The sequence below is a fragment of the Apodemus sylvaticus genome, chromosome 7, assembly GCF_947179515.1.
Source record: "Apodemus sylvaticus chromosome 7, mApoSyl1.1, whole genome shotgun sequence".
Taxonomy (NCBI): Eukaryota; Metazoa; Chordata; class Mammalia; order Rodentia; family Muridae; genus Apodemus; species Apodemus sylvaticus.
The window spans coordinates 111,338,061-111,365,821 of record NC_067478.1 but is presented as its reverse complement, the minus strand read 5'-3'; the positions used below and the strand labels follow the sequence as shown (position 1 = coordinate 111,365,821).

Sequence of the window (27,761 nt, the reverse complement as noted above, 5' to 3'; positions counted from 1 at the left end):
CCTCAGATGTCCTCTTACCTGTCCCCTCAGCCGCTTGTGAGTCCTGTGATGCTGCTGGCCTGGTGGGCTTCCTGTCAGTGGTGTCCTGGGCAGCTGGGGCAGGGCTCTCAGGCTGTATCTCGGAGACTGCAGCAGGGCGTGGACTAGAGGAGGAAGGCTCTGTGGGAGACAGCGGGACAGAGTAGCGCCATCTCAGGATATCAGAAAAATGACAAAAGCCTAGTGTGCTGGTCCAGGCTTATTGTCCTTGGGTAGAGGCAGAAGGGCTAGCCTGGGCTACAGAGTGAGATGTTATCTCTAAAAACACACAATGCTGCACTTGATGGCAGAGTGCCTGCCTAGCACTCCGGAATCTCTGGGTCCTGTCCCCACCACCACATAAACTCAGGTAAGGAGGCAGGAGGATTACTACAAATGGGAGGGTAGTCTGGGTTAGAGAGTGCGATCTAATCTCAAAAAAAACAAACAAATGGGGCTGGAGAGCTGGCTCAGAAGTTAAAGGCACTGGCTGCTCTTCCAGAGGTCCTGAGTTCAATTCCCAGCACGCACACGGTGGCTCACAACCATTCACAATGGGATCTGACGCCCTCTTCTGGCCTGCAGATGTACATGCAGATAGAGCACTCAGTTCTCATAGACATGTAAATAAATAAGTCTTTAAAAACAAATAAACAGTAAAACAAACAAACAAATAAATAAATAAAATAAAAGGTTGGCTGGTGTCGGAGGGATGGAGAGATGGCTCAGCCTGGTCTACTGAGGAGTTCCAGGACAGGGCGTTCTACTGAGTGAGTTCCAGTCGCCCTGAGTTCAGTTCCCAGCACCTATGCTGGGTGCCTCACCGCAGTCTGAAAGTCCTGGGGATCCGGCACCGCCTTCTGCCCTGAATGGATATCCAGTTTACATGTGTAACAAATATTCAAACACACACACACACACACACACACACACACACACACAGAGACAGACAGACAGACAGAGAGAGAGAGAGAGAGAGAGAGGAAGAGAGAGAGAGAGAGGAAGAGAGAGAGAAAGGAAAAAGAAACAAGGGATTAGCCAGGGGCCTGTATGGTGGAGATAACCATCTCCCCGAGTTGTTTTAGAACCCCCCCCCCCCCACACACACACAGGTACACCTTCATTCACTATATAAATATATGCAATTAAAAAATTTGGCCATAGCTGAGCACTGGTAGCACATGCTTTTAATCTCAGAACTTGGGAGGCAGAGGCAGGAGAATCTCTGTGAATTTGAGGTCAGCCTGGTCTACAAAGTGACTTTCAGGACAGCCAGGGTTACAAAGAAAAAATGTCTCAAAACAAACAAACAAACAAACAAACAAACAAACAAACAAAAAAGTTTTGTCCAGGTGTGGCGAGGCTTGCCTTTAATTGCAGAGCCTGGGGGGCTGAGGCAGGGGGTTCTCTGTAAGTTTCAGGCCAGCCAGGGCTTCACAGTGTGGCCCTCTTCAGGGAAGGCAAACGCAATGGCTTCCCGGGACAGGGCTTGCTTTGGCCTCCTGGGGACCTGAGCTGGCCCGAGAGTCCATGATAAGCACGTACCCTGCATCACCCGACACTGCAGCCTAGCCTGTCTGCTTAATTCCAGGACTTTGGGAGACCCTGACTCAAAAATCACGTTAGGGGGCTGGAGAGATGGCCCAGTGGCCCACGTGGTAGCTTACAGCCATCATGATGAGATCTGGTGCCCTGTTCTGGTGTGCAGAGAACACTGTATACATAATAAATAAATCTTAGAAAAAGAAAACACGTTAGATGCATGTTTAGACCACCAGAGGGTCCTCTGACTCCCTCAGCGCACCCATCGAACCCCAAATCGCCGAGTCACGATGGCCATGTGCCCCGGGGTCCTTTCTGACAGTGAGCTGGCCCTTACACCACACACCCAACCTTTCACCCCTCCAAGGGCTCAGATTACAGAGGGAGGAAGTGGAGGCCCAGTGAACTGATCTCAGGCAGGTGAGAGGTACAGTATGGCAGCAGCCTGTAGGTGACAGGGCGTGGAGGCCTCACAGGCCTGGTTTCAGACTCAATTCTCACCCTCTGTGTCATCCTGAGCATTTTCTAGAGAAAAAAAAATGCAATTACAGCAAGAGTGTGGTGGTCAGAAGAGAGATGTGAACTTCGTATGTAGGAGCTGTGTTCCCCCAGGCAGCAGGGCTTAAACATTTCTGTGACCTTGAACCCCCTCAAAAAAGCAAACAAAACAAAACAAAACAAACAAACAAAAAAACCAACCCATCTTTTGTTATTGTTGTTTTCCCAGATAGGGTTTCTCTGTGTAGCCCTGGCTGTCCTGTAACTCACTCTTTAGACCAGGCTGGCCTCGAACCCAGAAATCCGCCTACCTCTGCCTCCTAAGTGCTGACAAACCCATCTTTTACCTCATGGCATTGCTACATAACCTAGGCTGGCCTAGAACTTGCAGCAATTCTTCTGTCTCGTCACCCAAGTGCAGGGCTCACAGGTGTGAAACCCCACTCCTTGCTAATGTTTTGTCTTCTTTATCTGTGTATATGTGTGTGTGTGTGTCTGCGTGTGTGACTGTGAGCATGTGTGGTTGTGTGTGTTAGTGTATCTGGGAGTGTAACTGTGTGTGTTCTCCAGTGTATGAATAAGACTCTCTGTGAGTGTGTGAGACTGTGTGTGTGAATGTGAGTGAGGCTTCACCCTGTAGGAGACGAGTCCTTTGCTGTTTGCTCCTATGTAGCCCAGGCTAGCCGGCCTGCAAGCTTCTGGACTCTCCAGTCTCTGCCTCCCATGCTCCCTCAGGAGCGCTTGGCCTAGGCGCCACTATACACGGCTTTCACTAGGTTCTTAAGAACACACACAATGCACTGTCTGCCTAAGCCACGCGTGGGACAGACAGACTGACTTGATCTAACTCCAAGCAGCAGGTATCACTCTGGTCACCAGGAAAAGGGAACAGGAGCCATTAGACAATTTAAAAACTAAAACTTAAACTTATATTCTGTACGACCAGCTCCCTGTAGAGCTCAGACTGGCCCAGATCTCATTCTGTAGCTCAGGGTGTCCTTGAATTTGTGGTGATCCTCCTGCCTCTGCCTCCTTAGGTTAGGGACATGTATGTACCATCACACCTTTGAACAACTTTGCATTTATAAACTATTTTAAAAATTGGGGCTTAGGACAAAAGTGCTTGCCTAGAACCCCCAGTGAGGGGTGGGGTGTGGCTTGGTGGTAGAGCACTTGTCTAGCGTGTGAGGCCTTGGATTCCAATCTCAGCACCACAGCTGGGCGCTGGTGGCGCACGCCTTTAATCCTAGCACTCTGGGAGGCAGAGGCAGGCGGATTTCTGAGTTCGAGGCCAGCCTGGTCTACAGAGTGAGTTCCAGGACAGCCAGGGCTACACAGAGAAACCCTGTCTCAAAAAAACCAAAAATCCAAGAAAACAAAACAAAACAAAACCCAGTATCAGCACCACAATCAATCAACCAACCAAATCAAAACCCTGCTCTGCTGAAATTTTAAGATAAAAGTGCAGCAGGTTAGGAGCGGAGGCTCTCTGTGAGACTGACATCAGGCTAGCCTACACAGCAAGCACCAGGCCAGTCAAGGCTACGTAGCAAGACTCTGGCTCAGTTAAAAGGAAAGTAAGCTCTGGAGACGGGTCAACCGCAGAGCATCATCATAAATACGCTTCCTGCCGCTGGAGAGGCACCAAGATGGCTTTACTAGCAAGGAGGGTGAAGGCGTCTGCTGTAGAAGGCTGGCAACCTGACTTACGTGAATGAGCACTGCCCTTTCCACGCAGACTCCCACACACGTGTAATATACACACACACAACACACACATACACACACACACACACACACACACACACACACACACACACACACGCACAAGCATGCACACGTAAGGGGGCACTTTTACTCCACATATCAGTTATTCTAAGTTTTTTTTTTTTTTTTTTTTTTTTCACTCAATTAACAACCCTTTAAGTTATTCTAAGTTTTAAAGATTTTTTTAGCATGTACATGTGTGTGTGTGTGTTGCCCTAACGTCTGTCCGTGCATGTCTGTCTGTCTGTCTAAGTACCATGTGCACAAAAGAGAAAGAACATCCCTTAGCTCCTTCGGAACTGGATGGTGTGAGCCATCACGTGGGTGCTGGGAACTGACCCCGGGCCTCTGCGAGAGCAGCCAGTGCCCCTAACTGCTGACCCAGCTCTCAGCCCTTTGTTTTTTTCAAACAAGGTCTCACTGTGTAACTTTGGTGGCCTAGAACTCATTATGTGACTAGGCTGGCACCAAAATCAGACAGAGTCTGGCTTCTGTCTCAGGAGTGTTGAGATCAAAGGCGTGTGCCACCACGCCCGACACACGTGACTTCTTGGGCCCGGTCGCTGAGGACGTGCAGTGCCCAAGCCTCAAGTGTGGACTCAGTGTAATCCACTTCATCTTGCTGCCCGTGTCCCTTGTCATCCTGCTGTAGCTCTGTGTCCCTCCTTCCTTACAGCACCCACATCCTGCTACGGGGGGCACAGCTCCGCTGAGGGCCCAAGAGTGCAAGGTTTCTTTAATGGTTAATTGTTTTTCAAAAAGACTCAATGTTTTGTTTGGGAGAGAGGGTCTCACTGTGTCACCTTGGCTGGCCTCAGTCTCCCAAGCACTAGGATTAAAGGCAGGAGCTAATGACACTAACTTTTTCTCCCTGTAACAGAAGCAATTCGCTGCTTCTTGAAGTTCCTGGGTGCCACTCAAGTTCTGCAAGGAGCTTAGAGTGCTTTCTCCATACAGGCTGAGTGTGGACAGGACAGGGTGGGGACAGACACTTGGCTACAAATGTGTCCAAAAGCAGTATAGTGCAGGGTGTGGTGACCCAGCTGCCAGAGAGCTGAATTTGCTTTGAGCCTGGGGCCAGTGCTGGGCGCGTCAGACTTGTCATTTACTTATTTATTATTATTGTTTTGCGGTTGTGTACACTACTGCAGTGTTCTGAACTGAGCTGTGGCTCTAGCTTGCTCCTTGTCTCTTTTGAGATGGAGTCTCATGTGGTCCAGGCTGGTCTTGAACTCACTCTCTCCACCTCCCGAGTTCTGGCGTAGAGCCCAGCACTTCTGCATTCTACCAACCGAGTCACACCTCAGGCTCTCGCTGTCGTTGTTTTGTGGGTCTCTCTTTACATCCCAGGCCTACCTTGAGCCGGAGAGCTTCCTGTCTCAGTCCTGGGTGCTGGGGTAGCAGCCCCACTGTGCCTGGCTTAGAGCTCCAGACTTTAAATGCTGGGGGCTAGCGGGCTGGCAGGACAGCTCCGTGGGGAACTTGCCTGATGACCTGGTTCCTCTGTGTGAGAGCTGCACATAGTGGTGGAAATCTGCAATTCCAGGGTTCCAATGGTAAGATGGGCAACCACTGGAAGCCCTTGGGCTAGCCTGGGGATCCAGCAGCAAACCAGAGAGAAGTAGAAGGTAAGGACGGGCTGTGACATTGGCATACCTTCAGCGGCGACAGGCTTGCCTCCCCCAAACACACCATGCACCTCAAGAATGGAAACGGGGATAGCGATAAACCTTAGACAGAGTCTGTGTGCCGGCTCATCGCTATAATCCCAGGCTCCAGGACTAGGAGTCTGAGGCAGGAGGATAGTGAGTGAGTCCAGCGTGTGTGTGTGTGTGTGAGCGCGCACATGCGCTATATATGTGCAAGAGCCTGTGTAAAGAAGAGAAGGAAGACAGACAGACAAACAACCTTAAAAGGCTTAAAAGGTTCCTTCCAACCCCAGCATGGTGTTCACATGTTGAAATAACATCAGGGGACAGCTGAGCATGGTGGCGCACGCCTTTAGTCCCAGCACTCTCTGGAGGCTGAAGCAGGTGGATCTCCGAGTTCAGTGCCAGCCTGGTCTACACACTGAACCAGGACCAGCAGGGCTACTCAGAGAAACCGAGTTTTGGAAAAAAACAAAGCAAAGCAAAACAAAAACAACAGCAGTGGCAGAGGCGTGCCGTGGCCCACGTCGGCACTCTGCCTCCATGCCTTCAAACAGCTTCAGGTCAAAAATAACAGTAGGGAAGAAAACCTGTTCTAGGGCCAGCGAGAGGGCTCAGAGGGCGAAAGGTGCTTGCTGCCAAGCCTGACTCCTCAAAGTTAGCCTGCCACTGCCTCCCCCCCACCCCCCCATAAACACAGATGGAACAAGTTTCACAGATCCCTTGTGCTTGGGAGATGCCTCAGTGAGCCCAGCACCTGCAGTTCAAGCCTTAGGGATCTGAGTTCAAATCCCCAGACCCCAGCATGGCTGTGTGTGTCTGTGCTCCCAGGGCAGCTGTGGAGAGATGGGTGCGCACGCGCAGACTCCTCAGAACCCTAGGGCGGCCAGCAGGGGGCGGGGGGGGGGCGTGAATGGAGCAAACAAAGCCCTCCATCTCAAACCGACATCTGCGGCTGTGTGCTGGCTGCCACACACACACACACACACACACACACACACACACACACACCCCACCCCTCCCTCTGGGAGGATGCCCCGGAGAATCACAGGTCAAAGGCCAGCCCCACCTAAGGCGGTTTGAGGCTTGGCTGCACAGTTCTAAGACTTTATCTAAGAACAAAACAAATAAGGGGGCTGGTGTGGTGACTCAGCAGGTTAGCCACAAGGGCCTCGCCAGCCTGGATTCACATTCCCAGACCCATGGAGAAACAGCCAGACCCAGGGCCGGCAAGGTGGCTTCAGCCAATAAAGGAGCTTGTTGTCAAGCCTGGTGACCTGGGTTTGATCCTCAGGACCCACAGTGTGGAGGAAGAGAACGGATCCCCCAAATCGTCCTCTGACTGTCACACATTACCCCCGCCCCCGAAAGGTAATAGGCGGAATAAAACACAGGACCAGCAGCACGGCTCTCGCCTGACTTGCAAGATGCCCACAGCCCGGTCCCAGCACTGGAGGAGAAAAAAAAATTCAAGTGGAAAAAGCAAGAAACAGAGAGAGAATCTTGTTTTTCTGAAACACAAGACCATTTAAGGAAATCAGGCAGCATGAGGCATGTTTTTCAAGAACACGAAATATCTAAATTAGGGGCTGAAAGTGGGGCGCAGCAATCTCATTAAAAGGGATGGGAAGGCCTAGGGTGGTGGCTCATGCCTGAGGGCCCAGGGAATGCAGAGGGTGAGGCAGGAGGATTGCTTGGTAGCCAGTCAGGGAAGCACAGAGAAACATCATCTTCAAAAAGCAAAACATGGGCGGGCGAGCAGGCTCAGGGAAGAGAGGAGCTTGTTGCTAAGTGGCTGGCTTGGGCTTGACTGCTGGGACCTAATGGTGGGAGACAGATGTCCCCAGAGCTGTGCTCCGACACCCACACATGCCCACACACACGCGGAACAAGTGAATACGTTTGTAAGTAAATAAAAGGGGATAAAGTATGTTGGCCAAGCATGGCCGTGGGCATCTGAGACCCCAGTGCTGGGGAGGGGATGAAGGAAGATCAGGTTGAGCTGTAATTGAAAAATGGGTGAGCCGGACTCTGTAAGACTGCGCACATCGCGCCGTGAGCCAACTGTGTGGCTGTGCTTTCTCGGATTTATCTCTAATCAGGAGTGTGTCTGGGGAGGCGCCGAGGGCTCGGGGTACAGGTGGCTGTGGTCTCCCGGTGCGGCCGCCAGGGATCTTAACCGCAGAGCCACCTCTCCAGGCCCTGGCTGTATTTTATTTGTATTTTTGAGGCAGGCTGCTCATGTACCCCAGGTTGTCCTTTAATCTTCTCTTAAAACACAACAAACACACAAAATGTAAAAAGAACTTCCCCGCTTTTCTTTCTTCTCTCTGTGTTTTCTGCAAGACAGGGTTTCTCCTGGAACCTACTCTGTAGACCAGGCTGGCCCAAACTCAGATATCCGCCTGCCTCTGCCTCCTGAGTGCTGGGATTAAAGGCGTGGGCCACCACTACAAAGCTTTTATTCTTTTATGCTTTGCATCCTCGGACCGCTGAGCCTTCCGCCTCCAACTCCACAGCACTCCAGCCAAGCCGACTCTAGCCGGTGTTTACTCTACATTTTCTTTCTTTTCCTTTCCATTCTCTCTTTATCTAGATGGCATCTTGCTATGCAGCCCTAGAACTACCTAGGTCTCTCCACAATCCTCCTGCCTCAGTCTCCCAAGTGCAGGAATGAATTTGGTCGGCTCCATGTGCTACCATGCTCCGTAGCCTTTGCGTTTTTTATGTGGCTGGGGAAAACCAAAACAAAAACATGCGGAGTACAGGGTCAGGGCCCGGCACCAAAGCAAATGCCTCGCCTGGGATCTGTGAGGCCCTGGGCTCCACTGCAGCTGAAAAAATAAATACAACCAACCATAACAATAATCTCCACCAGCTTCGTGGTGCCAGATACTAAAAACATACTTTGCTTTTATGCATTTGAAAACTTCAGGCTGGCTATGGTGGCCCAAGCCTGAGGACCCTCCCAGCTGTGGAGAGCCAGATGGAGGAAAGCGACAAGAGTAGCCTGGGCTACAAGACAGAACTCAATACACACACTCCTTCAAAATAAACGCAGGACTGAGGCTGGGGCAGAGGCGTGTCTGCTGCAGGCCCTGGGTATCACCCCAGCACCCTATAAACCATCTCCTGTGCCCAGCAGTCAGGGGAAGAGGACAGGTCATCAGGAGTTCAAGGTCATCCTGGGCTACCTGAGACACTGCCTCTAAATTCATGAATTAAACTAAAAAATAGAAATTCAGAAGTGGGGCTGGAGCACGGCCCGCCGGGTAGAACGCTGGCCCAGCATGTGTGAGGCATGTCAGCCAAGGGCAGGAGCCGTGCTGGTCATGCGCCCCTGTAATCCCAACACTCAGAGAAGCTGAGGCTGCAGCATGACCATGAGTTCCAGGCTAGCCTGGACTAGAGTGAAACCCTATCTCAGCAAAACAGAACAAACGGAAAATCTGGAAAGCAGCTACACCCAGGTTTCTGATATTCTAGATGTTTCTGTGCTTTCCAATCCTTCTACAAAGACAATGAGTCACTTTTTTGTTGCTTGAGTCAGGGTCTTGCTTGAGCCATAACCTTGGCTGTCCTGGAGCCCACTGCGGAGACCAGGTTGGCCTCACACTCAGGAGACCAGGCTGGCCTCACACTCAAAGACTTACTTGTCTCTGCCTTCAGAATGCTGGGATTAAAAGAGTGTTGCCACCATACTTGGCTATAAGATTGTGTGTATGTGTGTGTGTGTGTGTGAGGACAGGGGCGCTTCCCCGACTCTTCAGCTGGAAAAACTAAATTCCTGCTCTGCTGAGAAACATAGCTCTCACTAGGTGCTAAAGAGGTCACCTCCCCCTGCCTCTTCCTCCAAGGAGCGCTCCATGATTTATCATCAGGCCCACTGACCTCAGTAGACATGATGTGGTCTCTGACACTGCGTTGCCCAGCTCAGAGTCCCTGACACTCACCCTGGGATGCTTCGAGTCCCCAGCACCTCACTCTTTGTCCTCCGCCTTCCCGATCATTCATCAGCCCAAGCTCTTTTGATGGCAGGGCCTTAGATCCTGGGCTGGGCCTACCCTGGAGCCTCTTGCCGATTCTCTGCCCGAGAGGCTTTATCTTCTCCATAACCTACTACTTTATTTAGCATTTGCTGCTTAAGAGTCGCTCTGTAGCCCAGACTGATCTTGAAGCTGAGGTGATCCCCGTTTCAGCCTCCTGAGTGCTGGGCTTATAATGTGCTACCACACCTGAACAGACTCAGTCAAAGGACACTGCAGAGCCTGCAGCTGACTGGAGCATCCACGCCGGACTACATAGCTGGATTCACAGGGCCAGGGCCAGAGCCCCCGGGCCTCAGACTAGACAGCTGGTCTACTGCTGGGCTCCTCACTGGGGAATTCTAGGCAGGGGCTCTACCAACGGGCCACGCCCCAGCAGTGATCTGTTGGGAGTGCTGCAGTTTGATGAGGTTGGGTGCTCTGGCAGCAAACCACAGAGGGCTTGAAAATCATGCTCAAGACTACAGACGAAGCCAGGCAGTGTGGCGCATGCCTTTAATCCCTGCACTTGGAGGCAGAGGCAGGTGGAATTCTGAGTTGAGGCCAGCCTGGTCTACAGAGTGAGTTCCAGGACAGTCAGGGCTACACAGAGAAACCCTGTCTCAAAAAAACAAAACAAAACAAACAAACAAAAAGATTACAAACAACGAGGACACAGGGCAGCCACGTCCCCAGCGCAAGCTGTCACTGACCCTGCTTCCCTCAGTTACGATCTGAACACATATTTCTCATGTGGATACTTTGTCTCTCATACATTTTCTTAAGTTTTTTTTTTTTTTTCTTTTAAGTACACCTATTTCTGGGCATGCTGGTGTACGCATCTTTAATTCCAATACTCCAGAGTCAGAGGCAGGTGGATCTCTACGAATTTGAAGGTGGCCTGGTCTACATAATGAGACCCTGTCTCTAAAAATAAAGTAGATTTTTTTTTTTATGTATTTATTTACTTAGTAGGGGGAGAGAGGGTATATGTCATGGCTTGGTGCCTGTGTGAAGATCAGAGGACAGCTTCTGTGTGTGTGTGTGTGTGTGTGTGGTGGGGGGAGGGTGGGTTCTTTCCAATATGTGAGTCTCTGGGTCAGGCATGTTGGTGGGTGCCTTCAATCCCAGAATTCAGGAGGCAGAGGCAGGTAGGTGTCTGTGAACCGGAGGCCAGCCTGGTCTCTGTGACAGTTCCAGGCCAACCAGTGATATACAGTGGGACCCTGTCTCCAAAAACAAACAAACAAAATGTGGGTCAGAGATTAGACTCGGCAGCAAGCACCTCCACCTGCGGAGCCATCTCGCAGGCCCTGAGCAAGGCCATTGGTAACTGGGATCTCTTTCTGTGTTCTTAGTATCTGTGACAATAAGCACTAAGCATCCGTTGAACAAGATGAAACAAATGAACAGACTCCAGTTCCATCTCAGTGAGGCCAAGATGCAGCAACAGGGAGTGTAGTGAGACACGAGGGAGGACTTTCAGGGTGGCAGTCTTCCACAGGCAGTGAACTAGTTTTGTGTCTATGTCCTGTGAGCAGAAGGGCCCCTGACTGCCCTGGGAGGCATGTCTGGAATGGAGGGTGCCTCTCAAAGATTCCAAGGCTGTGTTGGGCGGACCCCTGGCCAGGGGCCAGAACCTCAGGGCTGGGTGTTTGGATGGACTCGGAACAGAGGGGTGGTTTCCGTCGCTGGCCAGGAACTACAGGGAAGCGAGGAAACACAGCTGGGCCCTCGCCCTGCAGCCGGTGCCCGTTAGAGTCAGCGGGGCTCCAGCCAGCGTGACCCGGATCTGGGGGTGAGATGTGAGGCTCCGAGGGTCCTAGGGGCAGACTCTGGCACAGGGATTCCTGGCTCTAAGCCTCAGTTTCCCCAACTACAAGCAGAGTTGAAGTCGGGCATGGATTAAACGTCCTGTAACCCTAACCACCGGGGGAGATGGAGAGGAAGGTGGGAAGGGCTCAAAGCTGGACCCCATGACTGCAAGACTGTCCCAAACGCCACACACTCCATCCAAAAGGGAAAGAAAAGAAAACTCAAAACCAAGGAGCCAGGTCAACCTGCCAACTGTCAGCAGAAGCAGCGAGAAGCGCTTCCTGTATGCGTTACTGTGTGCCCGAGGGTCCTGGACGGATGGATCGGTATTGGAGCAAGTCACAGGGAAGAAAATGGAGGCCCAGAGAGGTGGTGTCGTCCAGCTGGGGTGATGGGAACGGTGACGGAAGCCGGGTGGGGTATCTGGCTGTGGGCCCCCCTCCCCCAGCCCCCCTCGGTGAGACACTCAGCACAGCAGCTGGCACCCCTGGCCTGTGCCAAGGCAGCACAGCTGTCACTAATCTCATGAATCACCCTGGCAGCTTCTGGGCAGCTGGCAGTCCATACACAGCCCTTCCTGGCACGAGGACTCAGCACTTCCTCTGGGTACACCCCTTCCTCTTCCGAAGGCCGCGGGGCTTGGGTAGGGTCTCGTTTGCCCTCAAAGCTCAGTGCTTGGTTCTGCCATGGAGGGCCACTCTGGGATTTTTATCTGGTGTTATGCGAACTAAGCGGATCTGTGAGGAGAAGGGAGCGCCCCAGTTCTACTCAGTCATCTGACGGTCCCACTGAACAGGGAGTTAGAGATGCGGCATGACTCCTGAGCCAGGACCCAGCTGTGCCCTAGACTGTCCCTCAGTAACACAAACAGGACGCTATCTAGTGTCTTGATTCCCTGACAGTTCTTAATTCAAAAGAGGGACCTTGCCATGAAACCAACAACTCTTGTTTTCTGGATATTTTTTACACCTCAACACAACAGGGCAGTAATGTAGACGTTCAATTTCTTTGTGCATGCACGGATGTGTACGGCATGCATGTATATATGTGCATGCATGTATGTATGTGTGCATGCGCCTGTGCATACGCATGCATGTGTGTGCATGTACTTGTGTGTACTTGTGTACCTGTGTGTATGTACTGTGTGTATTTGAGTTTAGGCCAGAGGCAAACAGATGGTGCTGTTCCTCAGGTCCTGTCTACCTTTTTAAAAGAATTATTATTTTTTATGTGGCAGAGCACACAGGTGCCACAGTGCGGCTGTGGAGCTCAAAGGACAACTCGCAGGAGTCAGTTTTGCTTTCCTAGCATGTGGACACCAGGGATAGAATGCGCGTCACCTGGCGGCTACAAGGTGCCTTTACCCACGGAGCCCTCTCACTGGGCCGTCTAGTTCAGGCTGGAACTCACTACATAACGTAGTCTATCCGGTCCCCATCATCTTCCTACCACTGTCTCCTCACGAAGGGGTTACCTGTGGGGATGAGCACACCTCTCTTTTTTCACGTGGGTGCTGGAGATCAGAATTCAGGCTCTTAGACAGCAAGGACTTTACCAGTTGGGCCGCGTCTCCCCAGGCCCAAATACACCACATTTCTCTGCCCAATGCCTACAGCTGTGAGGTCCACCCTGGGGTCCTCTCACTTTGATAGGCTGGGGCCACCTGTTTCCGCTGAAGGTTAGGATGAGGCGGGGTCCTATTGGGATGATGTCACTCACCTGTCCTCCCGGCCGCACCAATGCAGCTCCGTTCTGTAATGCTGATCTTCTTGGCTGTGTGCGTGTTGTTGGAGGTGGTGGTCGGCTGTGGACACATGGTCTCCACCACCTCGTGACTTCGGAACACGAGGGTGTTCTCTGGTCCCCCCGATGCGGCCAGGGCCTTCAGCCCTGCTCCGTAGGGTTCCAGACTCTGGGCTCGCTGTGCAAGGGCACCGGCTGCCGTGCTGGCTGCTACCTCCACTTCCCGGGGACCTTCCACCACTCGCACGGTGTCCATGCGGACCTGGCTGTCTGGAGGTGGCCAGGCCTGGGGCTGGAGGGCGGCCTGCTGGGTCTGAGCGGCTTGCAGCTCCTGCAGGGCTTTTTTGAGCTGGGTCTCCAACACGGCCACTTTAGCTACCAGAGCGGCTTCACCATCTGGGATGCCCAAGTCCCGTTCTCGAACCCAGGTGCCCACCGAACGGGTCTCTAGCGCAGCGGGGTCATCGGGGGCCTCGGGAAGGTCCAGGCAGAGCTCGCTCCGGCTCCGTGTCCCTGAGGGGTGACCTAGAAACTTCTGGCTCTTGAGCTGCACCGTGAGCTGTCTCTTCTCCTCCTGCAGCACCGACAGCTTCACCTGGAGCACGGGGATCAGCTTGACCTGCTCCTCCAGCTGGCGCAGCTTGCGCAGGGCCCCGGCCATCTGTTCGCGCACGTGGGCCAGGTGACCAGCGCTGGGTGCCACCGGGGTGGACAGGCCCGAGCTGCGCGGCGTGGGGGGCAGCAGGCCCACGCCTGCCAGGGAGCTGGTGGAGCCCGCGGCACTGGGTGTCAGGGAGCCCAGGCCACCGGACGACGGGGCAGCCGCCTGGTCCTCCAGCCTGCGCCGCGCATCCAGCAGCGTGCGCTCCACGCGTGGGTTGGTGCCGCTGCGGCTCTCCAAGGCTCCGTACTGTGGGTAGAAGCCGCGGCCACAGTAGGAGTAGGCCGAGTGCCGGCTGTCCCCACTGGCGTCAGAGCACAGCGACTCTGTGGATGTCCACCAGGAGCCCGGGCCCCGTGGCAGGGAACCCAGGCGCGGCCGGCGCTGCACCGCCACCCTGCGCAGTGTGTGGCCCTTCTCGATGTCATCCACGTACTTCAGAAAGTCCAGGTCCAGGCGGTAGCCATAGGGCGTCTCCACTGAGTATGGCGGGTCTGGCTCCTTGCCGGGGAAGGCCGCTGGCGAAGCCTGACCAGGGGTTCCTGGAGTTGGATAAAAGTCGGGGCCTTTAAGCACTGCTGCGCCCCTTTCTGCCCAGGGACACAAGTGGCTTTTGCCAGCATTGGGGCCTATTGTAGATCAACAAGGTCTTGTCTGGCCTTGTCACCCATCGATGCCAAGAACAGAGCTGTCCCTCCCTCCCTCAGAGCTCCCACTAGGGCTGTGCCCTCCCTCTGACTGTCAGTTAGAGCTGTCCTTCCCTGTCAGGCCCACACAGTCAGAGCTGTCCCCCCACCTCAGGTCCTCATGTTATGGCTGACACACACACACACACCGTCTACCCCAGGACCATCAGAGCGTCCTCCCCATTCAAGCCCCCCCCTCCCTCCCATCAGCCCCTGACCTGACCTGGGAATGGGGCGGGCACATGCAGGACCTGGGCCATCCTCTGCGGTTGCTCCTCAGATGTCACTCAGGGAACCGAGTCTCCCCAACAGCCTGCAGACAGCTGAGGCTGACCTGCAGAGGGGTTGGCAGGGCAAGCTTCAGAGAGAAGGAAGGAGATGCTGCTGCCCGCCTGCCCGCGCTCACAGACGGCCCGTACCCTGTCCGGGTCAGGCACCTCTCAAATACTTGAACGTTCAAGCTCCCCTTCCTACCCCTGCCTGGCTGTAGAAAGCCCTGGAACAAAGAAACCAAACCTCCCTGACTGTGTGCACATCTGTCCAGCCCTGGACGGGCTCCAGCTGTTCCCACAGCCTCCACATGGCCCCCAGGGCAGGTGGCCCCACCCTTCCTGTGCCCCCTCCCCTTGGCCCAGCATGGAAAATGCACAGCAGGGTTAGGCCGGGTGGAGGGCTGGGGTGCTAACAGGGACACTCCAGTGGAGTCACGGAGGGGCCAAGAGACAACATGGGGGTGGGACCCCTCAGCAACCTCAAAACAGAGAGCTAAGCCAGGCCCGAGGAGGGTCGGGAAAGTGGTCGGATACGAGTTCTGAGAAGCCTTCCTCTTTATGGAAACAATTTTCTCTAAAAATAAACAGTTTCACTGCCCAGCTACATAGAACTTCCTGCCCCCTCAGGATGTGTCCAGATTTGGGGGGGGTACAGTAGGGATAGAGTGGGGTGGAAGACTGGAAGGTCATGGGGGGGGGGGGCTACAGGCTGCAGGGTAGGGATAATCAAAACTTGAGAGGCCCACCTCAGCCCCGGGAGGTTAGCCAAGGCCAGTCCTTTCTGTTGTCTGTCCTGCAGCACCTTTGCTGCAGACACTTCCACCCATCTCGCCCTCCAGAGTGGACCATTCTAGGCTGTGGAGGTCGGGACAGTGGGCACCTGGGAGGGTGGATCAGGTGGGGCACCCCCTGGGCACGAAGGAGGGCCTAGGATGCTCCTTCCCTCTGGCTTAGTTTGCCTCCATAGCTCTGTCCCTCCAGGTGTGTCTCCACATCTCTGCCCCTGCTTTGCTGACTTGAACACCTGAAATGCAGTTACCAGCTGTAGTTAAAGTCGCCTCTGCATCTGCCTGGAGTCTCAGACCCTCCAAGGGCAGGAAGTTAGTCCAAAATATTTTCTGAGGATTTAAAAGAGACACAGGAAGTAGGGAGCAGAATTGTGGTAGCCTGGGATAGAGGGCACTAAGGTGGAATGAATAAAATGAATAATTACCACACTGTTTTGTTTTGTAATTTGAGGTGGAGTCTCCTGTAGCCCAGGCTGGCCTCAAACTCACTATGTGGCTGGGGATGGCCCTGAAATCCTGATCCTCCTGCCTCTACCTCCCAAGCGCTGGACTTGCTGGATGCACCATACCACACCATACATTCCAGGGTGGAGCCCCCGGTTTTATGCATGCTAGGCCCACGATCCCCGTCCCCAGCCCTGTTTGTATTTTTGGGAAAAGATCTTGCAAGCTGGGTGTAGTGTCGCACGCCTTTAATCCCAGCACTTGGGAGGCAGAGGCAGGCAGATCTCTGTGACTTGAACCTAAAACGGGGCAGATCCGCCCAAGGCATTCCTAGACTCCACACATCTTATTCTCCAGACGGAGTGATTGAGGTATAAGGGTCTCTCCAGTTATCTAACCTCAGGCTGGTAACTCGGTGGCGGGAGTCGGAGGAGGCCCCTCTCTCCACAAGATCCCTGGATCAGAGAGGCCGAAGGAGGCTGGAAGAATCAACAGGTGGGGTTTTTCAGAGAAGGGCCACAGGGTCTCCCCAGAGCGCACCTCCCCACCAGCCTGGGTGAATCTGGGGGTTTTCCTGCCTTGCTCTCTCCGCCCCTAAAGTTGGGGGTGAGGAGGACCCCGCCCCGGGCGGGGAGGGGGCGGGGCCTGCGGGGTCCCAGTCTAATGGCAAACATCTGCTGATCCCCACACCCGCCCAGCAGCCAGGCCCAGCCCGGCCGGACGCCCGGATGCCTTCCCGCCGCTGAGGGGCCTGGTCCGGCCACCCGGAGCTGCGGGAGCGGGGACCTGGGTAGGGAAGGGGACAGAGCTAGAGGAGAGAGGCGGAGCAGAGGAAGAGAGGCAGGGAATGATAACGGGATAGAGGTGGGTTAGGGGTAAGGGAAGCAGGGCCCAGGTCAGGGCTGGGGAGGGGACAGGAGCGCGGGGACCCAGACGCTCCGGTTTGCAAAGTTTGGGCGCAGATGGTAAGACTTGGGAGGGACCAGCTAAGAGAGCAAGAGCGAGCTTGTAGCCTCGGGTTGGAGATGGGTTAGAAATCCCGATGGTCCCCCCAGAGCAGCCCGGACCCCACACCACCCCGATCAGCCCTCGGTCCCACTCGCCTGGCGCGCTCGAGCCTCCGCCGTCCCAGGCGTCCTGCCCGCTCCGCCTCAGTCGCCCCGAGCCAGCAGAGCCTGCGCGCTAGCCACGCCCCCACCAGAAAGCCACGCCCCTCCAGCCTCCTGGGCGCCTGGGCAGCGGGGGCTGGGGGCGAGGTTGAAGGGTGGTCGTGGGGGCGCACGCGCTCTCGCTGCGGCCTGAGCACGTCCTAGGGTCTCAGCCGGCTCCTGGCCACCAGCCCTGGGGACAGGGTTCCCGCTTCTCCGAGCCTGGTGCCCGCCCTTCTCAGCTGGGCGCTGCAGGGGGCGGAGCTGGCCCCGGCCCAGCTCCAGGGCGGCTGCGGTGGCGGCGACTGGAGGTCACCCCTCCCCCGCTGGCCGGCGGCAGCTGGAAGTCTTCCAGCTGCTGGCCGGGTGCACCATGGCGTGACCGTCGGCCCAGGCTCCGAGACTGCAGCCCACCTCCCGGATCCCCTATACCCTGAAATTGAAGCTGAGCCTCAGTTTCCCCATCAGCAAAATGGGGCTAATCACATGACCTATCTGATAAGTGTGTTCAGAAAATTTCCTTCATGCTGCTCTGGGGCTGACACAGATCACAGGGTGTGATTTATTGATTTCGTGGGTTTGGGGCTGGACCCCGGGACTCTGCCGCTAAGATACACTCCTAGCCCAGAGATGAACTTCTATTTGCACTGGGCTTTCTGAAGCCACTCTCAAAGCGAGACTGCACACCTGTAGTCCCTGCACATCAAAGATGTGGGGCCAGGGCGATCAAGTCCCAGAGCTGCCACCTTCTACTACAGTGATTCTGGGCTGGGAGACACCGTCTCAAAACAAACAAAAGACAAAACAAAAAAACTACAGTAAAAAAAAAATAGAAAAAAGAGTTTCCTGTCTCAGTGGGTGAACTGCCCACTTGTGTGAACCAGGACATGAGTTCCAATTCCAGCATCTACGTAAGAGTTGGGCCCTAAAGTTTACCTGTAAGGCCAGCTCTGGGAACTGGGCAGATCTCTATCTGGGGCTTACCAGCCAGTGAACCTAGCTGGGTCTGTGAACACCAGGTTCCGTGAGACATGTCTCAAAAAGTCAGGTTTAAGTTGCCGACCAAGGAGAGGCTGGGCAGGTAAAGGCTGCTGCGGAGCCTGATGGCCCGAATTGAAGCCCTGGATCCACACCCAGGTGTAGGAGGAGAACTGAGTTCTGCAAAGTTCCTGAGCTCCTTCTACTACAGTGTCAGGACCCACACGCACCCACGAACATACAGACACAAATAAGTAAGTGTAAGAAAAAAATACACAAATAAGTGTAAGAAAAAAATACAATAATGGGGCCCTGTGCACCCCGTTCAAGCCCAGTACTTAGTGAGAAGAGGCCAGGAGGTAGATGGATCTTTGTGAGTTCAAGGCCAGGCTGATCTATAAATAGAGTTCCAGGTCACCCTGGCAAGCAAAGTAAACATAAAACAAACTGTGGAGACTGAGGAATACACATACATCACACGCTGGCGTGTGCAAAGCCCCAGCACAGGTGCACACACGCGCACGCGCAGCCATGCGCACACACAGCACTCTTTCCCATGGACAGGTTACACTGTGTGCCTGTTCGCTTCTCAACTGGATGACCGTCGGCACCCCCAGGGCAGGAACCGTGACAACAGTCAGCACACCACACAGCTTGTATATAAAACTCACTTTAAATTAAAGACAGACAAACAAAAACAAAACTTAGAATCCATCAGTGCAGAGAGAGGGCCCAGCTCCAGGGACTTTGGTCACCCCATGGAGGAGGGGCAGGTAGGGGTCCAGAAAGGCACAGGCAGCTGAGGTGTGGGTGCTGGACTTCTGGGTGTGACTCTTAGCCTCGTTTGTCAGAGGTCAGTCTTCCTGAAACTCGATCTGTTCATGGAGTTCCTGGGGGCAGAAGGCAGGTTAGCGGGGGCCATAGGACCCCAGCTCTACGGTCCTCTCAACCTTCCTCATCCAGCACCACAGAACCCTTCTAAGAATCTGTGTAGGCTCTTGTCTGTCTAGCCTGATTTGATCTTTTTCTTTTAAATAAATCACATTTATTTTTGTGGTGTGTGTGTGTGTGTGTATGTGTGTGCAAGTGTAGACGTCAGAAGATAACTTATTAGAATCGATTCTTTCCCTCTACCATGTGGCTTCTGGGGACTCAAACCCAGGTATTCAAGCTTGGCTACAAGCGCCTTTAGTCACTTAGCCGTCTTGCTTTCCCTGACTAGAAGATTCCCAGTATGTTGGCATCATGTCTGTTCCACAGGTGTGGAAACTGAGGCTCAGATGGCCAGCTGAGAGCTGGGGACACCGCTCAGTGGTGGGCACTAGCCGCCTAGTGTAAACCCTAGGAGTCGGTTTCTGTCATTGGAGTGGGTGTGGCGAGCAGGCCAGATGGCTCAGCGGGTCAAGGCACCTGCTCCCAAGCCTGCTGTTCAAAGGCTGGGCCCACTCATCGGAAGGGAAGTGCTGGTTGCAGTCTGCCCTGTGACCTCCACACTTGCCCCACTCCACTAAAGCAAATGCAATAGAAAACCAGCATAGATGGAGCCTCACAACCCAGTCCGGACCCCGCACAGTGCACATGTGTGTGTTTGTGTGACAGCCCCCGCGGTGGGCACCTGAGGCTGGTGGAGCTTGGTGCCAGCAGCTGGGGCAGACGCTGGGTGAGCAGAGGCTGCAGCGCCTCCCGCAGGCGGCTGTAGTGGCGCTCCAGTTCCCGGTGGTACTCCTTCTGGTCGGGGCCAATCAGGGCCTTGTTCTTTCTCAGTGCATCCTCACACCTGAGGAGTGAAGAAGAGGCACTGGGGACCGGCATATGAGAGAGAGAGAGAGAGAGAGAGAGAGAGAGAGAGAGAGAGAGAGAGACAGAGAGAGAGAGAAGAGGGGCCAGGGAATCCTTAAGGATGTGTTAAAGATGTGTTGTGTCTGGGGACAATCATGCACGGCCCCACAACAGGGTCTGAGAATGTAACCAGGGAGTCGGGATGGGTGTGGCAGGAATCAGGCTGTCTAACAGGGCCGGGCTGGTACAGTGTGGAGTCAGGATGGCGGGGTATAACAGCCAGTGTACTTTTTGCAGAAATCCTTGAAGCAGAGCCGTAGTTTGTTGTGATGTCGGAAGAGCTTGGGATCTTCTGGGATCTCTGACAAAAATACCTGGGCCACTTCCAAGGGACCCTACTGGGTGAGAAGATTCATGAGGGTCCTGAATGGTAACTGGAGACCCACGGCAGCCAGCCTGTCGCCCCTTCCCCCAAAATGCCAGCCATGCCTGGTTCACAGTGGGTCCCACAGAGCCCTGAAGAACCATCTGCAGCATCTTGGCATCTGGAGGGTCCTGCTCAGTGGCAAAGGCCAGCTCCCGTGTCTTCTTCTGCATGTCCTCAATGGCCACCTCCACTGGTGTCAGCACTGTCTGTGGGGTGGGGTGAGTGGGGTGGGGTGAATGTGTGTGTGTGTGTGTTATGAGTACATGTGTGTGCGTGTCTGGGCACACCTGCTGGGGCCTGTGATGTCCTGTTCCAAGCCAGCCCAAAGAAGCTGGAACTATAGGGACAGGAGGGTCCCAGGCTGTGAACAGTGCCGGGGTCTGTGCTCCCCGTGGGTCTTGACTCAGCTGGGGTTTCTGGTCTGTGTCACTTGCTGTTTGCCCTTGAGTCTAGGGACTCTATGGTTGAGATTTCCACATTTCTCCAGGCCTGATGGTAGAGGCTTGCATCTGGAGCCTACAGCCTGGGGTCCTTCTACTTCCCAAACCCAATCTGCCACGTCCTTGTCTCTTTCTTCCCAAACCTAGTGTCCCTGAAATGCACTATTTGTGGGGTTCCTCTGCCTTTTCCTCCCTGGAAAAAGTCTCCCCCTGGACCTTGAGTCCCTGAATCTCCCTCTCCAGTTCAGGCCTGAGATATCCCTCCCCCCCCATGCCTGGGGTCCCCCTCCCCTTCCCCCATGCCTGGGTTCCCCCTCCCCCCATGCCTGGGTTCCCCTCCCCCCTCCCCCCATGCCTGGGGTTCCCCCCACTCCCCGAGGCCCCACCTCCTCACGGTGGCACACTCGGATGCGGGTCTTGATGTAGGGAAAGGCGTGCTCCGTGCTCAGCAGTGTCTTGCGTTTGTGCTGTTCGGCCAGCTCTCCGTGCGCGCGCCCGTCCGGCGTGAAGGGTGTGCAGAAGAGGAAGGCCCGCAGCCCGTAGTTCCGGTCAAAGTAGGTCACCCGGTCCTTGAGCTCGTAAGTGTCAAAATGGGGTTCCACGTAGGTTATCTGGATGTAGGCCTGGAGTGCCGGGTCCAAGCATGAGGCTGGGAGCCAGCGGTGCGGGTCCGCCTGACACCACAGCTCCAGCCTGAGCCCGTCCCGCAGGCCTGAAGGCTTTGAATCTAGAGGCCCAGATCTTTCTGTAACGGGATGTACCGGACTCTCCCAAGAAACAGGCCTTGCCCCCACCCTGGATCTTGGGTGGGGGTGGGGTCAGAGGACCCACCTTCTGTGGGTCCAGCTTGGACTTGTCCACGGGGTTAGAATCTTTGATGATCTCTACCACATCATCCCCGAACCGCTCCGTATAAAACTCCTAAAGACATGGGTGAGCTCGGGGTCGGCCGGGGGTGAGGGGAGGCAGCCTCCACTGCAACCCGCACGCCCTGTCCCACCGCCCAGCGCCAGGACGTGCCTCCAGCCGGTGTGAGATCTCTGCCAGCTTCGTGATTGACGGTTCCTTGTACACAAACTCTTGTTCATCCAGGTCACCAAATCGTGCGCCATAGAAGCCCACTCGGAAATATGTCCCAAATACACGCTGGGCTGGGAGAAGCAGGTGGTGTTGGCGGGGAGGCATCTCTACAGAGGGCCTCCACCCCAGACACACTCGGGGTGGGATGGGGCGGTGAACAAGCTGGGGATGGGGAACCCCAGGACCCCAGGAGCCAGGGGGCCCAGACCACAGAAGGCAATCACCGTCTTTGTGTGTGTGTGTGTGTATTAGATAAGTACTCCTTGTCTGAGGACTGCATGATTCCAGCTTGGGACTCTATGGCTATGCCAAGACCTCAGCCATTTTCTTTTTTTAACTTTTTTTTTTTTTTTTTTTTTTTTTTTTTTTGGTTTTTTGAGTCAGGGTTTCTCTGTGTAGTCCTGGCTGTCCAGCTGTCCTGGAACTCACTCTGTAGACCAGGCTGGCCTTGAACTCAGAAATCCGCCTGCCTCTGCCTCCCAAGTGCTGGGATTACAGGCGTGCGCCACCACTGCCCGGCCTTTTTTTAACTTTAAAAAAAATTGTTTGCTTGTTTATTTATTTGAGACAGGATCTCTCTACATAACTTTGGCTGACCTGGAAATCATTATGTAGACCAGGCTATCCTCCTGTCTCAGCCTTCTGGGCTCCACCAGTCTTCTGTCAACTTCCTTGCTTAACATAAACTTGAGTTTCTGTAGCTTCCACTGGCTGGGCGCTCATTGGCAGCATCCCAACATCCAAATTAGGGCGGAGCTGCTCCCAGTCATACCTCAGCACCCATGGGACCCAGGTCCAGCAGGTGCCCTGGTGACTGAGCGGCTAAGGGACATTCTGAGCTGCCTCCTGCCCTGAGAGGCTGGGCTCTAGTTCTAGGACTGCCTCCTCTGTTCTAGCCCCACACGTGGAAGGAAGACCTTTCACCCCAGACACCATCCCCCCAACCCAAATCCACTCACCAAAGTCGATCCAGACAGGGTGGGGCAGACATTGTGTGGCCAGAAACAAGAACGGAGGAATGGTAGACAGAGAGATGCAGTCATTGGAGAGGTCAGAGGTCAGAGGTCAGAGTTACCCCTCCCAGGGTCCTCCTTATATCCCCCTATGAGAATTGTTTTATAGCAGGAGATGGAGATCTAGGACGCAGGAAAGACGGGGACCTACCCGCTTGCCCCCACCCAGCCTGCCTAGGGCTCTGGGTCCCTGCCATCTTTGGCCAGAAAATTCTCCCTCAACTGAGAGATGCCTAAAAATAGAAAGGAGAAGGAGGGATTGGTGGGGAGCACCCTAACTGTGATGAGGAGTTGTCCCGGGCAAAGCTGGGAGTTGGGGAGACTGGGATGGAGAGACCGAGGGAGCCCTAAGGCAGAGGGAGAAAGGAGTGAGACAGAGAGGGAAGGAGAGATAGCCCCATTCCTCCCCCACCCCCAGCCCTGGTGGTGACTGAGCTGCTCCTGCGGGGGAGGGGTAGTGTCTATGGAGAGTTCCCAGCTGGGTGACTCACAGGCTGCCCTTGGGATGGGGGGGCACTTGGGGGAAGGGAGTTAGTGGGGGGCAGTGCGTCATCACCCACTGAGCCGGGCCCCTGTGGAGGGGTGCCATGCTGTTCTAGTGCCCCCTAGTGTTCGTTGATTACTGCTCACCAGGGTCATGCTCCCCTCAGACTCACCTCCCAGCCAGAGCTCTGTGGGAAAAGAGGAGGCAAGATTAGGGGAGGCAGGGGGGAGGACTGGAGGGGGGCTGGAGAGGAGGGGCTGGAGAGGTCCTCTCCGGGAGGGGAGCGGAGCGGGGGGGGGGGGGCAGGGCCTACCTGGTGCATAATCTTGGTGAAGGCCTCCTGTAGCTTCCCATGCACGGCGGCCAGCTTCTTGTAGTCTCTGTGGGCCTCCAGGATGGGGATGAGGTTTTTGTAGACTTCGTTCACGGCTTCATACAGACCACCCTGGAGAACAGAGATGAGGTAAGGAGCCCCGAAACCTTCTGTGCTACCCTGAGCCCCAGGCTGCCCCTCCCACCGCCTCCCACCACCCTGACAACCCCCACCCCAGAAAAGACATGGCTTCTTGGATAGGCCTCCACACCTTCTCACAAACATCTACCAAGGCCCAGGAGCCAAGGCTTCCATACTGTTCCTCCTTGGTGGGAAGAGAGAACAGGTTTTGTGGTGGCGAGACCAGGGAGGAGGCCCAGAGCTTCCGAATATGCTAGGCTGAGCTACAGCACCTCCCAGGACTGGAAAGGCGGCTGCAGAGGTGGCTTGTGGGTAAAAGCACTGGCTGCTCTTGCCTAGGACCTGGGCTGGGTTCCCAGCACCCACATGACGGCTCACAACTGTCCGTCACTTCAGTTACTGGGAGTCCAGCGTCCTTTTCTGACCTCCACAGGTACCAGACACATGGATGGTTCATACCCACACACACACTTGCAAACACTCATATACGAAAAATAAAAGTAAATTTTTTTAAATTAAAATTATTTTAGCTGGGCTGTGGTGACACACGCCTTTAATCCTAGCATGTGAGAGGCAGAGGCAGGTGGATCTGAAGCCTGGTCTACAGAGTGAATTCCAGGACAGACAGGGCTATGAAAAGAGACGCCCCCCACCAAAATAATACCACCGCCAACAACAACAACAAAAGAAATAAATAAGAAAGAAAGAAAGAAAGAGAAAAAGAAAAAAAAAGGGAAACAGGAAGATCCAAGCCAGCTTGGGTCATGTACTGAGATACTGTCACAAAGGACAGACACCCAAGGGTGCTGGCAAGACTGTGCCTCTTAGTGTCCTCTCCTTGACACAGGCTAAGTAGTCTGAGAAGGAACTTCAGGTTGGGAAAATGCATCCCGGGGACACTTTTGTGATTTGTGACTGATGTGGGAGCTGGGCCCACTGGGCAGGTGATCAGGAGAGCAAGCGCCCCCCAGGTTCCTGCCCTGAGGTCCCTCAGAGAGGCACTGGTCCCTGGAAGTGTAAGGTAAAATAAACCCTTTCCTCTCCAGGGTGTTTTGGTCCTGATGTTTATCACAGCAACAGAAAGGGAAGCAGGGCCTCAGGAAAGGGGATTTGTCACTAAACCTGATGATCTGAGTTCAATCCCAGGAATCCTCATGGTAGAAGGAGAGAACTAACTTCTGCAGGCTGTCTTCTGACCACACTTCACACACACACACACACACACACACACACACACACACACACACACACAAGCAGGGCACTGAAGTTGAAATCAGTTTGTAGAGTGCTTTGGCAGTGTGCATAAAACCCTGGGTTCTACCCTACCACTGCACTGAGGAGGAGGAAGAGGAGAAGGAAGAGAGAGGGGCAGGGAGAGGGAGGAAGAGGGGGAGGGGAAGGAGGAGGAAGAGACAGGGAGGGGGAGGAGGAGGAAGAGGGAAAGGAGGAAGAAGAGGAGGAAGAGGAGGAGCAGTCTTAATCCCAAGAAGGAGGAAAGTGGTAACTGAGTCTCCTGGTTTGAGCTGTTTAGATTAAGAGACTCAGGAAGTGGCCTCTGACAATCCTACAGTGGGGTCTGTGGAGCTGCGTGTGTGCTAAAGCCTCCAGACTATGTATATGACCCAGACTGATCCTAGCTGTGAACTCTGGACTGCGGGGGGTGCAGGGGGTGCGGGGAATGACAATATTGTGTCTGTCAATGGAACTTTATCGATTATAACCAACAGACAAGCCAGTGTGGGGTGTTGACCGTGGGGGAGGCTGTGTATATTGGGGGAAGAGGCTATGCATACAAACCAGGTCTGGTGGCCACTGCTGCAAGCCCCGAGGTCTGGAGGCGGCAGCGTGAGGAACAAGAGCCCAAGGTCACCGCCCACTGCCTGGGGACCTGAGGAATGCCTGGGCTATCTAAACCCTTCTCTCCAAAATAAAAAGGGGAAGCCCCGAAGAGAGATACTCAAAGTGCATTTTAGGTTGGCATGACAACCTGGTAAGAAAACTTAAAAAGCACCCCTTCCCCAACCAGACACATGGACAGTTCTTATACTTCCCACTCAGCTTGACTGTGGACTGAAAACTTTACTAAAAATAAACTTTATTGGCTGAGTGCGGTGGTGCATGCAGCATCAGAATTTCTTTTCTTTTTTTGGGGGGGGGATTCTATAAAATATATGGTATCTCTATAAAGTATTATTTGACCCACAGGACAACACAACACGGCCCAGTGGGTAAAGATGCTCACCCAGGCCCGATGACCTGAGTCTGATTCCCAGAACCCACGTGCTGAGAGGGGAACCAGTTTGGGCACGTTGTCTGTGACCTTCATAGTGAGCCAAGGCAGGCTGAATATCCCACCCCCACATAAATAAATACACATCTAAAAAGGAAAAACAAATAATTGTGTGCACCCACCCCGGGGAATGACCCGTCACCCCGCTCGCTGCTAGGATGCGCTCCACTGCAAGGCACGGTCCTGCCCCCACATCTGAGGACAGGGCCAGTGTGCCCCCCCTTCCCTGGAGGCTTTCGCAGGCGGGGTACTTCTATAAAGTATTATTTGACCCACAGGACAACACAACACGGCCCAGTGGGTAAAGATGCTCACCCAGGCCCGATGATGACCTGAGTCTGATTCCCAGAGGGGAACCAGTTTGGGCACGTTGTCTGTGACCTTCATAGTGAGCCAAGGCAGGCTGAATACCCCACCCACACATAAATAAATACACATCTAAAAAGGAAAAACAAATAATTGCGTGCACCCACCCCGGGGAATGACCTGTCACCCCGCTCGCTGCTAGGATGCGCTCCACTGCGAGGCACGGTCCTGCCCCCACATCTGAGGACAGGGCCAATGTGCCCCTTCCCTGGAGGCTTTCACAGGCGGGGTGCTGGGAGCCCTGTGGGGCTCAGGCCTGACAGCTGGGATCTGCATGAAGCCAGAGCTTCTTAGATCTCAAGAGAGGGGTCTTCCAGATCGTGTCAAGCACAGGCCTGCTGGCTGCGGCTGGTTTGAGGCCCCGGGTTTGATTCTTGGCTTTCTGCTGGATGGAGCCCATCACCGTGCTGCACCAGGAGCCTCTTTGGGTTTTTTTGTTTTTTGTTTGAGACAGCGTCTCATGTAGCCCAGGCTGGCCTCAAACCCACTACTCAGTCTCAGGATGACCTGGACACCTGAGCCTTCCTCAACCTCCCAAGTTGCTGGCATGTCAGGTGTGAACCACCTCACCTAGGTTATGCGGCACTGGCATGGAACCCAGAGCTGCCCCTGGCTAAGCTGGTGCTCTCTGGGCTGACCCCAGCTTCCGCCTTAACTGGCCAACACAGCATTCATTCCCAGAAACAGTAAGGGCCGGCAGTGAGGCCGGAGGCTCGCTTCACAGCTAGAGTAAGGCTGGGAAAAAAGAGAAACAAAACCTATCTTCTTTCCCGTGCACTTGAAAGTTCTAGAACTTACTGCACAGGCCTATGTGACGGGTCATGAAGACAGAGCGAGGCAGCGGCGGTTCCAGGGCCCAGTTCTCTGCTTTCCTCTTATTTTGAAGCAGGGTTGGTTTTGTGAGCCCAGGCTGACCCTGAACTCTGCTCCTCCTGTCTCTACCTCCTGAGTGTGGGCAGGGGAGGTGGGTGCCCCGGGCAGTGGAGGTGGGTGCCCTGGGCCAGGTTGATGAGGTACCAGGGATGGAGCCGAGGGGTTCACGCCCACTGCACTCCACCTCATTTTCTGACACAGGGCCTCACAGAGCCTGGTGCTGCCATCCAAGGAAGACGGGGGGGGGGGGGGGGGGGTGGCAGCGCCCTCAGCACCCTCCTGGATCCTAGTGCTTTCAGACTCATGCTCGACTGAACTGACATGCTATTACCAGCTAAGCCACCTCCTGGCCCCGCATTTTCCAGACAACCGCAGGCCGGTGATTTCTGTTCCCTACCCCACCCTGTGGTGGTGGTACTGGGGACTGGACCTAGGTTTCCACGCCAGGCAAGCATTCTACCATACCAGTGCCTGGAGCTGAGGCCCCAGGTGTTGGTTTTGGTTTTTCTCCTTTTTTTCCT

General features: G+C 54.5%; 2 protein-coding genes across 8 annotated transcripts in view; both read right to left on the bottom strand.

Moving 5' to 3' along the window:
- Kank2 (KN motif and ankyrin repeat domains 2) overlaps window positions 1–17,291 on the bottom strand; it is a 29,152-nt gene extending 11,861 nt beyond the window's left edge. Inside the window, exons 1-5 of one of the 5 annotated variants that reach the window (XM_052188880.1) lie at window positions 16,307–16,385; window positions 15,557–15,700; window positions 14,628–14,738; window positions 13,034–14,260; window positions 19–159 (exon numbers count right to left, since the gene is read on the bottom strand). In XM_052188880.1, coding sequence (XP_052044840.1) covers window positions 19–159; window positions 13,034–14,260; window positions 14,628–14,664 — 1,405 coding nt within the window. In that variant the 5' untranslated portion in view covers window positions 14,665–14,738; window positions 15,557–15,700; window positions 16,307–16,385. Of the gene's footprint in view, window positions 1–18; window positions 160–13,033; window positions 14,261–14,627; window positions 14,739–14,823; window positions 14,852–15,422; window positions 15,512–15,556; window positions 15,701–16,306; window positions 16,392–17,011 lie in introns of those variants that run through there. The other 4 variants (XM_052188878.1, XM_052188879.1, XM_052188881.1 and 1 more) reach the window with 4 other exon arrangements.
- A 1,397-nt stretch (window positions 17,292–18,688) lies between these two features.
- Dock6 (dedicator of cytokinesis 6) overlaps window positions 18,689–27,761 on the bottom strand; it is a 49,646-nt gene continuing 40,573 nt past the window's right edge. For all 3 annotated transcript variants that reach the window (XM_052188876.1, XM_052188872.1, XM_052188871.1), the window contains 9 exons: window positions 23,571–23,702; window positions 23,430–23,444; window positions 21,701–21,826; window positions 21,512–21,601; window positions 21,067–21,303; window positions 20,303–20,446; window positions 20,102–20,208; window positions 19,650–19,811; window positions 18,689–18,924 (listed from right to left, as the gene is read on the bottom strand). In XM_052188876.1, the coding sequence (XP_052044836.1) occupies window positions 18,882–18,924; window positions 19,650–19,811; window positions 20,102–20,208; window positions 20,303–20,446; window positions 21,067–21,303; window positions 21,512–21,601; window positions 21,701–21,826; window positions 23,430–23,444; window positions 23,571–23,702 (1,056 nt within the window). In that variant the 3' untranslated portion in view covers window positions 18,689–18,881. The remainder of the gene's footprint in view (window positions 18,925–19,649; window positions 19,812–20,101; window positions 20,209–20,302; window positions 20,447–21,066; window positions 21,304–21,511; window positions 21,602–21,700; window positions 21,827–23,429; window positions 23,445–23,570; window positions 23,703–27,761) is intronic.